Below are 14,682 nucleotides of genomic sequence, written 5' to 3'. Positions count from 1 at the left end.
CCCCGAGCCAGAGGCACCCACGAAGGAGGATGGGGGAACCAGCCCCCAAGCAGCTGGGGCAGAGGGAGACTTGGATCGGCCTGGATCCTGGCCACGAATAGCAGCAAGGGGCCCTTAGGCCCCAGCCAGGGGCGTCCGCCCAGTCCTTCCCGTAGGGAATGTAAATAACTTAAATAGGTGGGAGGGGGTCAGGTGGGGCCGCGGGGCCGCTGCAGGGCAGTGAGGTACTTGAGGGCGGCAGCCCCGTAGTGTCGGGACAGGTCCTGGTGGAACTCATCCTTCAGAGCCTGGAGGCAGGCGCGGTAGGTGGAGCTGGAGCGGAAGCGGGAAATGTCCAGGCTTGGGGTGTGTGGCAGGTGGATGGTGAAGGCCTCGGGCAACACCAGCAGCTCGTATTCCTGCAGGGTGGGGTGCGGCCGGGTCACTGCAGGGCGGGGGTCGGGTGGGGGAGAGGCTAGCAGTAAAGGGCGGACTCTGAGCCTCACCTGAGCGTCCAGCTCCATGACGTGGGCCACCTTGTTCCAGCCGAAGCCCACGAAGCGGGGGTCGTAGCGGGGACAGTCCCGTGGCACCACCACGTAGGGCTCATAGTCGGCGGCCCACTGCACACGGTACGGGGCCTGCGCCTCCCGCCAGCGGGCATAGTCCGTGGGCGCGTGGCCCCGGGGCCACTCATGGAACCTAACAGAGAGGCCGGTTGAGTGGCCGGGGGAGTGGCGGGGAAGTCCTGGGCGGGACACGGTTTTTTTGGGGGGAGGGGCGGGGAAACGCCCCTACCTGAAGGTATAGAGCGCTCCGGCGTCCAGCAGGGCCAAGAGCTCGGCCTTGGAACTGGGGAAACTGAAGCGGTAGTGAAGGGTCTCGAAGGCTGGCACCACCAGGGCCGCCTTCCGCCGGCTGCCCAGCTCCAGCTGCTCGATGGACGTCCTGAAGTGGGGGGGCACAAGGAGAGGGGCTCGTGGCTCCTGACTCTGACGGGACCCCACAGGAGACAAGGCCTGGGGCCTCCCCTCCTAGGACAGCCCAGAGAAGTGGCCGGGCTCCCCCACCCCCTGCCCCACCCCACCCCAAACACCTTGAGGATACGAAGGCGTGGGACAGCCCTGGGATTCCATCAACCCTCCTCCTGGCCCACCCCCTCCCCCCACCCCCAGCCTCACCAGCCTCACCTGAGGTGGTCGTAGAGGGAGAAGGCGGGCAGGAAGTCGATGTCACTGAGGAAGACGTAGGGCGTGAGCGCCTGGGCCAAGGCCACGTTGCGAAGGTGGTTGACGGGGTACAGGGGTCCCTCCCGGTACACCACATGGTAGGCCACATCGCGCCGGGCAGACAGCACAGCCGAGGCCTCCACGAAGTGCAGGAACTGCTGGGCCTCCGCGTCCGTCAGGTACAAGGCCAGGCTCATGGGGCCCGGCCAGTGCCTGCACAGAGTCTCCAGCATCTGCAGCCTGGGGGGAGGCAGACAGGCGGTGGTCGGCCCAGGGACGCCGGGGCGGGCACGTCACCCCCGACCCAACCATTCACTGAGCGCCCGCTCAGCTCTCGCTGCTTGGGGCATCCCAAGCTCCAGGACAAGCCCACCGCAAGGAGAGAACCCAGGCGGGGACCCCAGCCCCTCCCTCCCGCGGCCCCTGCCCCCTTGCCTGGGTCTCCAACTTCCTCCCAGCCAGCAGCAAGCAGCAAGGCTTCTAACTTCTCCCCAGCAGAAGCCAGTGTCCCCTGCCACCTCCCCTTCCCGCATGCCGACACCGTGGATGGCCCCGACCCTCACCGGTCTATGGAGAGCTGGGCCACCAGGGTGACATCATGGGGCCGGGCGGGCGGGGGCTCGTGGGGCAGGAAGGTGAGGTGCACTCGGGGCACCGTGAGCTGTTGTAGTCGGAATTCGAAACAGGGGTCCTCCTCGTCGAGCTGGGCCAGCGCCTGCTGCAGCTGGGAGCGGGCAGCGGGGTGAGGCCTGGGCGTCCCGAGACAAGGCTGAGATGGGCACGGCCGCCCCACAGCTCACCTGCAGGGCCCCAGGGGGCAGCGGGCTGGGGCACCCCAGGAGCTCTCTCCGCAGCAGGTTCCCGTCGTAGCCCAGGAAGGTGAGGTGCAGCTTGCGGAAGAAGTCCACGTGCTTGTGCTGGACGCGCAGCTTCTTCGGGGAGTTCCAGTGGATCACCTGTGTCCCGGCAGGGTGTGGGTGAGACGTGGCGGGGGCTGGGGGGGGGTGTCACAGAAGCGGGAGCCCCGCCCCACCCCCACCCCTGCTCACCTTGAGGTCAGGCGCCTGCGAGTAGCACCGCTCGGCCAGCGTGTGGTCGGATAGTTGCACGTTCCACACGCAAGGCAGGGGCCGCACCAGCCCGGGGCGCTCCTTGATGACGGTGTTGAACACATCCTGTGTGCGACATGATCGTCACCCAGGGCTGTCGCCCCCTCGCAGCCCTGCCCCGCCCAGGGCGCCCCCAGACCTGGTCGGCCAGCGAGGTGGCGAGCAGGGTGCGGAGCTCCCGCGTGGCCGTCTGCTTCCACGCTTGCTCCCAGCCGGCCTGCCGTAGGCGGTCCAGTCGCAGGAGGATCACGCCTGGCAGGGGACAGCGGGGGGGGGGGGGGGTCAGGGCTGTGTGGTGGCCACAGTGGCTTTGCAGTGCCCCGGGCTCTGCACTTCCAGTGTGTGTCTGACGGGTCCGATGTGAGAAGGGGTGACCACTGCCACCAAGTCATTGTCTTCCGGCAGTTCTCTTCCCACAGTCGTCTCTCCCTCTCAGACACCCCAGGACAGGCAAAATCACCCCCAGTTTGCAGAGAAGAAAACCGAGCCCGTAGCATAGCCAACCTGGAGGCTGTCCCCAGGCATCTCCCCTTTCCACAGGGTTATAGCACTCTGTACCCCACCCAGCTCCCGGGGGGACCCCACCTGCACCCCTCACACCCCTCCCACTGTCCCCACCTGTGTTGAATCCCCGGCCCAGAGCTGGCCAGGGCCTGTGGTTCCTCCAGAGGTTGCCCAGGTACCAGTCGCTCTGATTCTCCACGAGACCAATGGCCTGCTCATCTGGGAGGGAGGGCAGGGCACGGGGGGAGCTGCCTGAGGCTGCCCAGGACCCCCACTGGGCTGGGGGGGGGTGGCAGGGTCTAGGGCCTCTCACCAGAAAAGTGGGCGAAGAGCGCCCAGAGCTCGGCTATGTCGGAGGCGAAGGTGACGTCTGTGTCCAGGACAATGACTCGGGCCAGGTCGGGGGGCAGGACGCCGGGCAGCACGAGCTTCATCAGCCCATAGAGGCCCGAGTAGTGCTTGTTGGGGATCCAAGACACCTGCGGCTGCAGTGAGGACAGCGGCGTGAGTGAGCCCCCGTGAGCCAGAACAGAGTGGAGGGAGAACAGGGGAGCCCTGGTACAGGAGAATCTGGGGGACACAGGGCCTGAAGGGGTCCCTTCTCTGCACTCCCTCCCGGGAGGGGGGGGCTGGGCAAAGCTGAGGCCCCTGCCTTGAGCTCATCCGCGTTGTAGAAGCTGATCTGGACGGCGGGCACCATCCACGTGCGGAAGTACGTCTCCAGGATGTTTCTGGCCACAGTGTCGGTCACCAGGTGCAGGTGCAGAGGGTTCTTCCTTGGGGGGGGGGGGCATACGAAGGGGGAGACTCGTCAATACCCAAGCGCCTGCCCCAACTCACAGCCCAGGCTGTGGCTCTGAGTCTTCCCAACGCCCACCCCTAGTTGTACCTGTAAAAGAGCACGGACTTGACCAGCGTGACCACATCCCGGCTGGAGCTGTGACCCGCACACACCATGGCCACGTGCAGGAGCTGTGGGAGGACAGCAAGGTGGGCTTCGAGGCTGGGGCTGCGCGGGGCGCGCAGGAGTCCGACCCGCTGGCTCGCTAAATGGGGAGACTGAGGCCCGGAGGCGCGCGGCCCAAGCGGCCCCAGGTGGCCGGGGTGTGGCGCAGCTGGGCGCCAGGTGTGACGCCTTCCCACAGGTGCCCAGGTGTGGGGCTGGGGGATTCCCGCCGCGCCGGGGGCCGTGCCACCTACCTCACATTTGGGCGGCAGCGGGGCGGCGTCGGAGAGGTTGTGGGGCGCGGGCGGCCGATCTGCGTCCTCGAGGGTAGAGGCTCCCCGTGGCCGCCCATCTGGAACGGGGACACGTGGCGTCAGCGCCCCGGGGAGGCTCGGCGGGGTCCCCCCACCTGGCCGCCCCGCTCGCCGCTCACCGTCCAGGTCGCGGGCGAACAGGAAGAATCCGATGAGCAGCAGCAGCAGCGCGGCGGCTCCCAGAGCCCGGGGCCGCCCTCGGGGCAGCATGGCCGCGGGTGGGGGGCGCTCAGGGCGGGGCGCGACGCCAGTAGCCGGGCCCCATCGCGGGGCCGGGGGGCCCGGAGGGAGGCAGAGAGCCAGGGAGGGGAGGCCCAGCCTCGGGCGCCGGGGCCCGACGGCCGCCCGGCCCTTCCACGCGCGCCGCGCCCGCCGCTCACCTGCTCCCGCGTTTTGGGGTCCCCGGACCTGGCGCAGCCGGCGGCCGAGCGGGCTGCGGGCAAGGGGAGGTGGAGGCGCGGGCCGGCCCCGTCCCGGCAGAAACCAGCCCCGCCCCCAACCTGGCTTCAGGTTTCACCTCGCTTGGCTGAGCTCGAAGGGGCGGGGAGGCTCGGGGCGGAGGGGCCTGGGCCCCGCGCTGTGGCCCGGGCTGGGTGGAGGATTTCCCCCCCCAACCCAGAGCGGGAGAAACGGGGGAACCTCTCGGACGGCCCGAGGAAGCCGGAGCCGCCACCCCGGAAGGCCCTGTGCCCGCTACCTGCCCCGGGCCCGTCCCCCTCTTCCTGCTCCGGGGTCCACCCCCGTTCTTTCGCTCCCCCTGGGGAGGGGCCGTGACCCCGGCCGCAGTCGGGGGAGGGTCGCTGGCACGTCGCCGCGGGTCGGGACACCTGCTCCGGGGACAGGAGGCGGGGCCAGTCCAGACGCCCGGAGCCACCAACACCTGGAACTTCCTGCCCGCCACCCCCACCCCTAGCCCCGCCGCGGTCCCTGGGAGCCCTACCGGACCCCCGTAGCCAACAGGCCTTGACAGCTTTGGTGGAGGGAGGGTGCCCTCTGCCCGGGCACGGCCACTGGCCCCAAACACCCCCCCAGGCACACCTAGCCTGGCTCTTTCTCCCTCTGCCCTCCCCCAGTGCGGCCACCTGGACCAGTCTCACTGGACCATGACCCATAAGTGTCCTGGTTGACTGAGCGGATCACTGGCTGGGCCAGCCTCGCGCACCCGCGGAGGGTGCTTCTACCTGCCCTGGGGTGGGAGAAAAGCAGAGTTCCCCCTCTCCCCTGCAGGCTGGCGTTCCTGGCCCTGGCTGCCTGCTGACTGGCACCTCAGCCCCCACCTGTCTATTACCCATCTCAGCCCTTGAAGGGGAGGTCGCTGATCTTACTGGTCCCGGAGCTGAGGGAGGAGGGGAAGGCTAGGGGCTCTCCCTTCCGCACCTGGAAAGCTAGATAAAGTGAGGCCCCGGGATGGAACAACAGTACAGCAGACAGGGAGTTTGCCGTGCATGCAGCCCGTCTGGTTTCGATCTTCAGAACGAACCCCATAAGGTCCCCAGAACACCACCGGGAGTGATCCCTGAGCAGAGGAGTGAGCTCTGAGCACCACCAGGTGTAATCCTCCCCTCCAAAAAAGAAAGAAAAGCTGAGGCCCTGGGGCAGAAGAGCCAGCTCGACAAGCTTTGCTGGCCAGAGCCCGTTTGCTGGCCAGAGCCCGGGGTTCTATACCAGCAACAGTCACCCAGCACCACTGGAAGTGACCCTACGCCAGACGTAGACGCTTCCCCACAAGTGTGAGGGCCTTAGAGCCCCCACTTTAAAATAACTGTGGCAGCACGCAGCTTGAGACATCCAGTCTCCCCCTTCTCCTGGGAGGTCAGGTCACCTGCCTGTGGGAAAGAGGGTCTGCAAGGAAGGTCAGCGGGTCCTGGAGGCCAGGGCAAGGGGCTGTGGTTGTCATGGAGACACACGGAAGAACAAGGACATCTGGGAAATGCAGGGGCCACCCAGGGGACTGCACAGGGGCGGGGGTCGGGGGGGGGGGAATTCTTTCCCAGGACCACCTGCCACCTGGAGCTGGGGTGGGGGTAAGGATTCTTTCCCAGGACCCCAAGCCCTGTGCGGAAAGACTGGGGTGAACAAGGGTCACTGACAAGGGGACTGGCCCCATCCCTCACACTACCTGATCCGTTGCGCACTGAGGTCTACCAGAAGGTTTTGGGGGCCTGGGGAATGAGTATGGACAAAGAAAGAGTGCTAGTCCCCAAGGCCCCCCACTGGACTCTGTGCTGCCCTGACCAGGACTAGCTGTGTGGCCTGGGGTGAGGCAGGCGCTGTTCCACTCTGCTATCTAGACCCGTTAGACTGGTCTCATTCTCCTGCCCTGTGGCGCAGGGCAGGGAGGACTGCAGGAGGAAAGATCCAGTCCCACCGGCCCGGAGGCCCTCCTCGGGCCCTGCCCAGCCCTGGCTTTTGCGCAAACCTCAGCTCACTTCACGTGGTCTCTGGCCCTTATCGGGCCTGAGATCAGAAGAAGATAGCAGCTCTGTGACTGCCCGCCAAGCTGCTACAGCCCAAGCCCGGCTTCCAGAATCTGGCATTTCTCTATGCCTCTTTCTTCTCAGAAGCCACGGGGCCGCCTGCTCTGGGAAGGCCAGAGGACTCTCGCTCTCCTCTCCTCACTCTTGCCCAGCTTGCAAGCACTGCGCACTGAGGAGGAGGGGTTTTGTTTCTGTTTGGGGGCCACATCCTGCAGTGCTCAGGGTTTAATCCTCAAATTGCCCTGGGGACCCTATAGGATGCCAGGGATCAAACCCGGGTTGGCCACATGCAAGGCAAGCCCCCTATCCTCTATACTATCTCTCCGGTTCCACTGAGGAGAAATTTTGCGGGATAAATGAATAAGGTGTCAGGGGTCTGGGTCAGAAAGATAGTACAGAGGTTAAGGCGCTGGTTTGATTCAGGTGGACTTTGGTTTGATCCACCGCCAGAGGTCACTCCTGAGCACAGAGCCAGTAACAGCATCTGAGCACTAGGCGGTTTTCCAACTCTTCACTCCCAAAAGATGTTGGGGTACATAGGGCTGGGAAGATGACTCAACGATCTGAAGCACATTCACCGTAAGCTGGAGCCCTGAGTTTGATACTGGCACTCCATGGTCCCCAAGAACTACCAGGAGCCATGCCTTAACTGTGCCTGGGGCCCAAACCATAGTACAATGGGGAGGGCGCTTGTCTCGCACACGGCTGACCTGGGTTCTATCCGGCATCCTATACGGTCCCCTGGGCACTGCTAGGGGTAATTCCTGAATTCAGAGCTAGGAGTAACTCCTGAGCACCGCCGGATGTGGCCTCAAAAGAACATATAACTAAGCCTGGAATAGCTCCCCCCATTAGTACTCCCCCTAATAGCGCTACTAGAAAAAGGGAGGGAGCAATGGAAACCGAGTAAGTTGGTAGCGGAGGGCCCACGGTTTTCTGGTGAGGCGTGTAGTGCTTAAAATCCCTGGACTCTTGTCATCAGATCAGACCAGGATTCAAATTCTGACTGGACGTCCTTTGCCAGATCCCTTCTCCCTTTTCTGGAGAAATCTGTATGCGGGAGGGGAAGTGGCCAAGTGACTTAGTAATCAATTAATTGTATCCTCAGCACCACAGACCCGCGGGCGGACCCCACACGGCGCTCCCCGCAGCCAATCGGCGGCCGCCGCCCCAGCCTCCTCTCTCGTCGCTGGGAAGCCGGGTCGTCTCCATCCTCCAGGGGCGCCTCGTGAATGACGCCGCGGGCGAGGACCACGTCTGCCCTCAGACTATTTTACAGACGGGGAAATCCGAGGTCCCCCCGAGAAGGAAAACTCCCGACCAAGGCCATCCCGAGCCGCGGGGAGAAGCCCGGGCAGGGTTTCCTTGGAGAAAAATGGGAGTGCAGGTGTGTGCTTTGGGGGACACACACAGGCTGGAGGTGGGGCCGGTGCTGGCCGGACGATCGCGATGGCGTGGGAGACTGGACGCCGAAGGTTGCCTCAGTTTTCTCAGCACTTGCCTCTGAAGGGGGGAGGAGAGACGAGGCCAGTAGCCAAACCAAACATGGGCCACCCCGCGCCTCCCCGAGTCTCCATTCCGCGCACTCCCGCCCCGTCTCTAAAAAGCTGCTGCTCCCGTTCGAGCCCTTCCGCGTTACACTGGAACCATTCCCAGCCGCCGGCTGCCCGCTCTGGAACGAACTGGCGAGCCGGCGGCGGGAGCGCTCCTGAAGCTGTGGCTGCGCAGGCGCGAGGGCAGCCAACCGGGAGACGGGAAAGGAGGGGGGCGGGGCGAAGAGCGCGTTAAGCCAATGGCTGGACGGAGCTGGGGAGGCGGGATTAGGTCCGCGGTGGCTAAGCTCCACCCGGAGCGGGAGGAGATTCAAGAGACGGGGTGGAGGGAGACTCAATGGCTCTCCCTCGGCCTGCGGAAGTCAAGCCGCCGAGAGGCGGGCCTACGACCGGAAGCAGGAAGGAGGGCGCAGGAAGCAGGCCCCGCAGCCGGGGACCGGCCGTCGGTGCGCGGGTCTGGCTGGTCGGGCAGGATGGAGAAGCTGCGGCTCCTGGGTCTCCGCTACCAGGAGTACGTGACTCGTCACCCGGCCGCCACGGCCCAGCTGGAGACGGCAGTGCGGGGCCTCAGTTACCTGCTGGCAGGTGCTGCCTGACCTCTGACCCATTCCTTCGGGGCTCTGACCTCTGACCTCAGTAGACCCCTTTCCCTGAGGAGCCAGGGGGCGTGGTGGCTGTGTTTGACACGTTCCTTCCAGGTTCCCGTCGGGCGTTGGGCGGGGACGCACGGGACGGGAGCCGGAGGAGGGGGAGACGCAGCCTCACCCCCTGCCTCCCTTTGTGCCTTCTCCCCAGGTCGCTTCGCTGATTCACACGAGCTGTCCGAGCTGGGTGAGCCCTGGGGACAGGGACAGGGGCAGCCAGGTCGCAGGGTGGAGGAAGGAAGGGGCCCGCGAGGGTATCTGTCGGGGTGCTGAATGGGATCAAGGTGTTAAGGTGCAGTGCCCCAGCCAGCCGCCCCCGCCCTCCAGGCTGGGACCGTGTGGGCTCAGGTGTCAGGGCTTTGCCCGCCTTGGCCCCGGTCGTTCTCCCTTGAGACAGAGGAGGTGGGGACTGAGACTGTCCCCAGTGTCCAGTTACCGGGAGCCGAGGTTCAGTGAGGGTGGGGAGCCGCCACCAGGATGCCCGGGACTGGGAGGCAGACCCCCGTCACCCACATTCCAGGATCGGACCGTGGGCGACTACGTCTTTGCCCACTGAGTACAGAGGTGACGATCCAGCCAAGCCGGCTCAGTTCCCATGGGGACAGGCTGCAGCCAGTGCAAAGGCCAGGGGGCGGCACCCCACGTGGGTGACCGTTTGGAGCCCCGTGGGCAGTTCAGGGCTGGACGCCACAGCCAGCCCCGTCTCGGGCTCCCCTTCTCGTAGGGTGCAGGCTGCCTTGCCCCCAGGCTGGCCGAGGGGCGGGGCCGCTGACACCCCACCCCGCCCGCCCGCAGTGTACTCAGCCTCCAACCTGCTGGTGCTGCTCAACGACGGCATCCTCCGCAAGGAGCTGCGCAAGAACCTGCCCGTGGTGAGACGCGGGCCGGGGAGGGAGGGGTGCACCCCTGCGGTTGTCCCCGGGTGGGGGGCAGGCCTGGGGCTGGCCTCTCCCAGGCTCGTGTGTCCCAGCTTGGATGAAGAGACAGAGGGTCAGAGTGGCCCACTCTCCGGCACGGTGATCACTTAGGCATGGAAAGGGGTGTACCCCCACCTGCTGCCAGAGGGTCCCCCCGCTCCTGGGTGACGGGTCTGTAATGCAGGGGACTCTCCCTCTCCTCTGCCACCACCACCACCAACCTCTCGACCTGGGTTCTTGCAGCCGCTGTCGCAGCAGAAACTGCTGACATGGCTGAGCGTGCTGGAGTGCGTGGAGGTCTTCATGGAGATGGGGGCCGCCAAGGTGTGGGGCGAAGTGGGCCGCTGGCTGGTCATTGCCCTCATCCAGCTGGCCAAGTATGTCGGGGCTTCAGCAGTGGGGAGGGAGGGGGAGCGGGCCCCAACTTGGGGGCCCCCCCAGTGGAGGGTGTTCAGCCAGTGCCCCTGCCCTGTCCCCCACCCACTGGCGCCCTCGCCATCAGCCCTGCCCTCCTCCAACCCAGGGCGGTGCTGCGGATGTTCCTGCTGATCTGGTTCAAGGCTGGCCTCCAGACCTCGCCACCCATTGTCCCGCTGGACAGGGAGGCCCAGGCGCAGTCCCTGGGTAAGCCACTTCCTGGTTCTGCGGGGGGGGGGCAGGGAATACCTGTGGGCACACACACAGCTTCGTTTGTCTCATTCAGTTCCCTTCAGCCTATGTATTTGTGATGGTGGTGGTGGAAGGTGCTGTCTGGTGCAAGGTCTCGCGTCTGAGGACCCCACTGTACCAGTAGCCACATCCCCAGCCCCCACCTCAACTTCTTTTTTTTTTTTTTCTTTTTGGGTCACACCCAGCAGTGCTCAGGCTCTGCAACCAACACTCCTGGCTCTGCACTCAGGAATTACTCCTGGCGGTGCTCAGGGGACCATATGGGATGCTGGGAATCGAACCCGGGTCGGCTGCATGCAAGGCAAACGCCCTACTCGCTGTGCTATCGCTCCAGCCCCTCTCCACCTCAATTTTTAGAGGGATGAAAAAAGAAGACTCAGGGGTGAATGAGAACTTAAACTGGAGACTTAGGGGGTCTCAGAGTCCTTGGTGGGCTGCAGAAGGAGAGAAGGGACCCCACAGAAGCCGAGGTCCTACCAGCCTCGACCCAGACTGTGTCAGGAGCGATAACACATGCAGTCAGGCGCTCCCAGGGCCCAAGAGGGCAGAGGGTCAGAGGCCCGGACTTCCCTGGGTGTGATGGGGCCATGTTCGGCCTTCTCCTCACTGACATGTCGGAGGTCAAGCTGGGCTGAGGAGACGCAGCCTCTGTGCCCGGGGCCCCCTTCCGCCTTGAGAAGCCTGGCTCCCGTGCCAGAGGGCATGTACCTCTTCCCCAGGCCAAGCCACTGCCTCGTACCTGCTTGTTCGTTGTCCCTTCTTCCAGGGCTTGCCCACTGGGAAGCTTTCTGATGCAGCAGCCTTCTGCTCTGTCCCTGCAGACAGTGACCACAGCCCCGGTGGCCCGGAGCAGTCCTACGTGGGGAAACGGTCGAGCCGCGTGGTGCGCACCCTCCACAACAGTAAGTGCCGGGCAGGCGCTGCCTGGGCGCCCACCTGCCTCCCCGGCCTGGGGAGGGCTCCCTCACCTGCTGTCCTATGTTCCAGCCCCATCCCTGCACTCAAGGCACTGGGGGGCCCCCCAGCAGCGGGAGGGGCCGAAGCAGCCGCCCCCGGAGGAGCTGAGTGTCAACCCCACCCCGCTGGGACTGCAGGAGACAATCGCCGAGTCCTTGCACATCACCCGGCCCCTGCTGCACTGTATCCTCGCCTGGCTCCACGGGGCGGGCGGGGACGGGCCAGCTGGGGACGGGCCGACCGTGTGCCGGAGACATCCTTGACGCCTCGGTCGTCAGTGATTAGCCTGGGCCTCTGCGGTCAGCGGTCGTGGACGCCCTGGCTCCTGTCTGGGGTCGTGGATGTGACCAGGTGAGCCTGGGCCCACCGCGGGGCCCCCCACGCCCTCGCCTGTGCACCCCCACACTCCAGCCTATGCCTGGCCCTGACTCTGTCCCTGCCCCCCACAGCCTGAGCCTCCTGAGTGACAGGAAGGACCTGACGCGGCGGGAGCGGCAGGAGCTGCGGCGCCGCACCATCCTCCTGCTCTACTACCTCCTGCGCTCGCCCTTCTACGACCGCTTCTCCGAGTGAGCAAGCGAGCACAGGGCCCCATGGCGGGCGCGGGCATGGGCGGGAGGCTGGGGCTGCCGCCATAGCCCTTCCTGTCACTGCCTTGGGGCTGTGTCCTCGTCTGAAGGCAGACACCTGAGGTGGTCCAGCGAGGCCGGGCAGCTTCCAGGCTCCCAAGGAGCACGGGGCAGCGCCTGTGCCCTCATCTGGGTTCTCATCTGGCCTGTGACACCCGGCGCTCCCCGACTCCACCAGCCACAGAGGCCAGCTGGGGCCGAGTCTCCCAGAGACTCCCGCCCGGGGTGACTCTGGGCAGACGGTCTGCAGAGGGCCAGAGGGAGAGCCCCCAGGATGAGAGGCCCCACGCAACTTCTGTTTGGGTCTGAGCATGCCGAGAGGCGGGCTGGGGCCTGGTTGCTTTGCACGAGCCGCCTCACCGCCTACACTTCCCCGGACGGGGCGTACCCCGCTCCCGTCGCCCTTGTGTCACCTTAGCAAGTGTCAGCCCCGCCTGGGGTGGCAAAGCCAGATCCTGTGGCGCGCGCTTGAGGAAGTGTCCCAGAGGCTGGGGTGGCGCATATGAGCCCATGAGTGGCAGGGGGTGATCAGCAGGCACCCCAGAGCCGTTTCCCCAGCAGACGGGGGACGGGGCTGGTGAGGGCGAGGGAGACTTGGGGGCATCCAAGGAAGGTGCGTGTTTCCCATTTCTTGCTGTCACTGGGGCCTTTGGAGCCTCCTGGGTGACCATGGGCCAGTCACCGAACATTGCACCCATCCCCTCAGTTATGAAATGGGGGTCACAGAACCCATCCCCCGCAGGGGGGTATTGGGGACCTACACCACTCTATCCAGACGGGCAGGCCTGGTATGTGTAAGCACTTCTCTCTTGTCCTGTGTTGTCCTTCCCCACCAGCCCCTGCTCTGGGATAGCATCGCTCCGTCTCTGCCTCATCTGAGCCGGCAACACCCCCCTACCACCCCCACCAGGCTTCCCGGCTGCCTCAGAGGCTCCTCAAAGGCAGGGCTGTCCCCCTCCAGGAGCCCTCCCGCTGCTCTCCGGCTCCCCTGGTCTTACCAACATGGGGCTCAGCACGGCAGGGCGGGAGGCGGCCCGGGAGACAGGCCCAGCGCTCCCGGCTTCACACCAGCCACTTTTGGTCTTTTGTGGCGGGTCAAGACAGCTTTGTAGCAGGCACCTCTGTTTGCAGGGAAAACACACACACACACACACACACACACACACTTTTGTGGTGGGTCAGGACAGCTTTGTAGCAGGTACCTCCTTTTGCAGGGACCACGCACGCGCACACACACACACACACACACACACACACACACACACACACACTCACTCAGCCTGCTCTGTTTCCCCTTTCAGGGCCAGAATCCTCCTCCTGCTCCGGCTGCTGACCAACCACGTCCCGGGCCTTGGCCTGGTCGCAAGTAAGCATGGGGGAGGGGCATGGTGAGCCAGGGCGCCCATCTCACGCGCGACCCTGGTCCCTGCCCGTCTGTTGTGTCTCCTTGTCATCAGGAGCCCAGGCAGCATGGGGGGAGCCCCGAGGCCAGGAGGGTGGGTGAGTGGCCCGGGGTGGGTGGGAAGGAGGAAGCCCACAGCGAAGTGTCAGACCCCACGGGGCCATCGGCCTTTCTACTGCCTCGGAGGCCAGAGCCAGAAGACCGCTTCCGGGGTGCAGGATCTGCCTTCTCAGGGCTCCCCTCGGCCAGGCTGTCAGCAGCTCACCAGGGCTTTGGGATCCTGGCCACACAGACCGGGGCTGAAGCCTGGTTGATAGCGGAGCCCGCGGGAGCCCTGCCCTCCACCCTGAATGCCCCTCTTGCTCTTTCCCTACAGGGCCGCTCATGGAGTACTTGCCCACCTGGCAGAAAATTTATTTCTACAGTTGGGGCTAACGTACATCTTGGGGGGGGTGGGGGGACACTGGGAGTGGGGGTGACATGCTCTTCTGCTCTGGGCAGGGGGTGTCTGGATCCTTCGGCCCCCCCGAGCCCCTCTTCCCTAATAAAACTGACTCTGGCAGCGTCCAACCACGTGGCCTCTCTGCCCTGTGCCCAGGCTCTGCTGACGTCCCCTGTGGTGGGGCGGGGGGTCCCCTGCAGCCTGTCCTTGGACCTAGGTCTCTTGTGGCTGTGACCGGCGGTGTCCAGGCCTCGGCCTCGGAGCCTGGGGAATGGGGTGTACAGGAGGCTGTGCTGAGAGGCAGTCACCTCTAGCTGATTTTTGGTTTTAATGTTTTGTTTTGTTTGGGGGCCACACCCAGCAATGCTCAGGTTACACCTGGCTCTGCACCCAGAGATCATTCTGGCAGTGCTCAGGATCATACGGGATGCCAGGGATCAAACCTGGGTCGCCATGTACAAGACAAACACCTTCCGCCACTACCACCACCACCACTGTATTGCCTTGACCTCTAGTTGAGAGCAAGAGTCTCAGTGGGTCAAGAGTCACTACCAGCGTCACTACTAGCCAGCCAGGGCCAGTCCTGAGGGGGCTAGAGCCTGCGTGGGAGGAAGGTGTAGGTGCAGAGTGCAAGCCGGGGTCCCCCACACCCCTGCCAACCCCAGGGGCTGTTGTTCTGCAGTGATGTCCAGCCAGCCTCACCTTCAGGTCGCAGGGTGAGGGCACACCCCGCCGCCCCCCAGACATTGCTCGCCCCAGCAACCCCAACACCCAGGTCTAACTTGCGTGGTCTCCTGGGCCCGAAGTTAGGTGGGGGGAAAACCCACACCAGCCTCTTGCCAGGCACACCGAGAGGAGCCAAGTGAGGCACTGGCCAGTGGCCAGCAGCACAGGCTCGAGATAGCGGCACG

General features: G+C 65.2%; 2 protein-coding genes across 2 annotated transcripts; one reads left to right on the top strand and one right to left on the bottom strand.

Annotated features, from left to right (window-relative positions):
- Positions 1-16: 16 nt before the first annotated feature.
- LARGE2 (LARGE xylosyl- and glucuronyltransferase 2) lies at positions 17-4,291 on the bottom strand. Its single transcript, XM_004619099.2, has 13 exons — positions 4,022-4,291; positions 3,711-3,793; positions 3,474-3,597; positions 3,135-3,306; positions 2,936-3,040; positions 2,457-2,569; positions 2,258-2,383; positions 2,009-2,164; positions 1,772-1,932; positions 1,170-1,448; positions 778-927; positions 486-681; positions 17-398 (listed from the first exon to the last, which is right to left on the bottom strand). The coding sequence occupies exons 1-13, from the start codon at positions 4,289-4,291 to the stop codon at positions 189-191; spliced, it is 2,145 nt and encodes a 714-aa protein (XP_004619156.2). The 3' UTR covers positions 17-188.
- A 4,130-nt stretch (positions 4,292-8,421) lies between these two features.
- On the top strand, positions 8,422-13,786 carry PEX16 (peroxisomal biogenesis factor 16). The gene is made up of 11 exons (XM_004619052.2): positions 8,422-8,696; positions 8,907-8,942; positions 9,551-9,627; positions 9,916-10,049; positions 10,196-10,296; positions 11,163-11,243; positions 11,329-11,481; positions 11,577-11,649; positions 11,748-11,867; positions 13,229-13,293; positions 13,706-13,786. Exons 1-11 carry the CDS (start codon positions 8,585-8,587, stop codon positions 13,762-13,764), a joined length of 1,011 nt encoding a protein of 336 aa, XP_004619109.2. The 5' UTR covers positions 8,422-8,584; the 3' UTR covers positions 13,765-13,786.
- Positions 13,787-14,682: the final 896 nt, after the last annotated feature.

Source organism: Sorex araneus, chromosome 6 (assembly GCF_027595985.1).
Source record: "Sorex araneus isolate mSorAra2 chromosome 6, mSorAra2.pri, whole genome shotgun sequence".
NCBI classification, from domain to species: Eukaryota; Metazoa; Chordata; class Mammalia; order Eulipotyphla; family Soricidae; genus Sorex; species Sorex araneus.
This window is presented reverse-complemented; position numbering and strand designations above follow the sequence as displayed.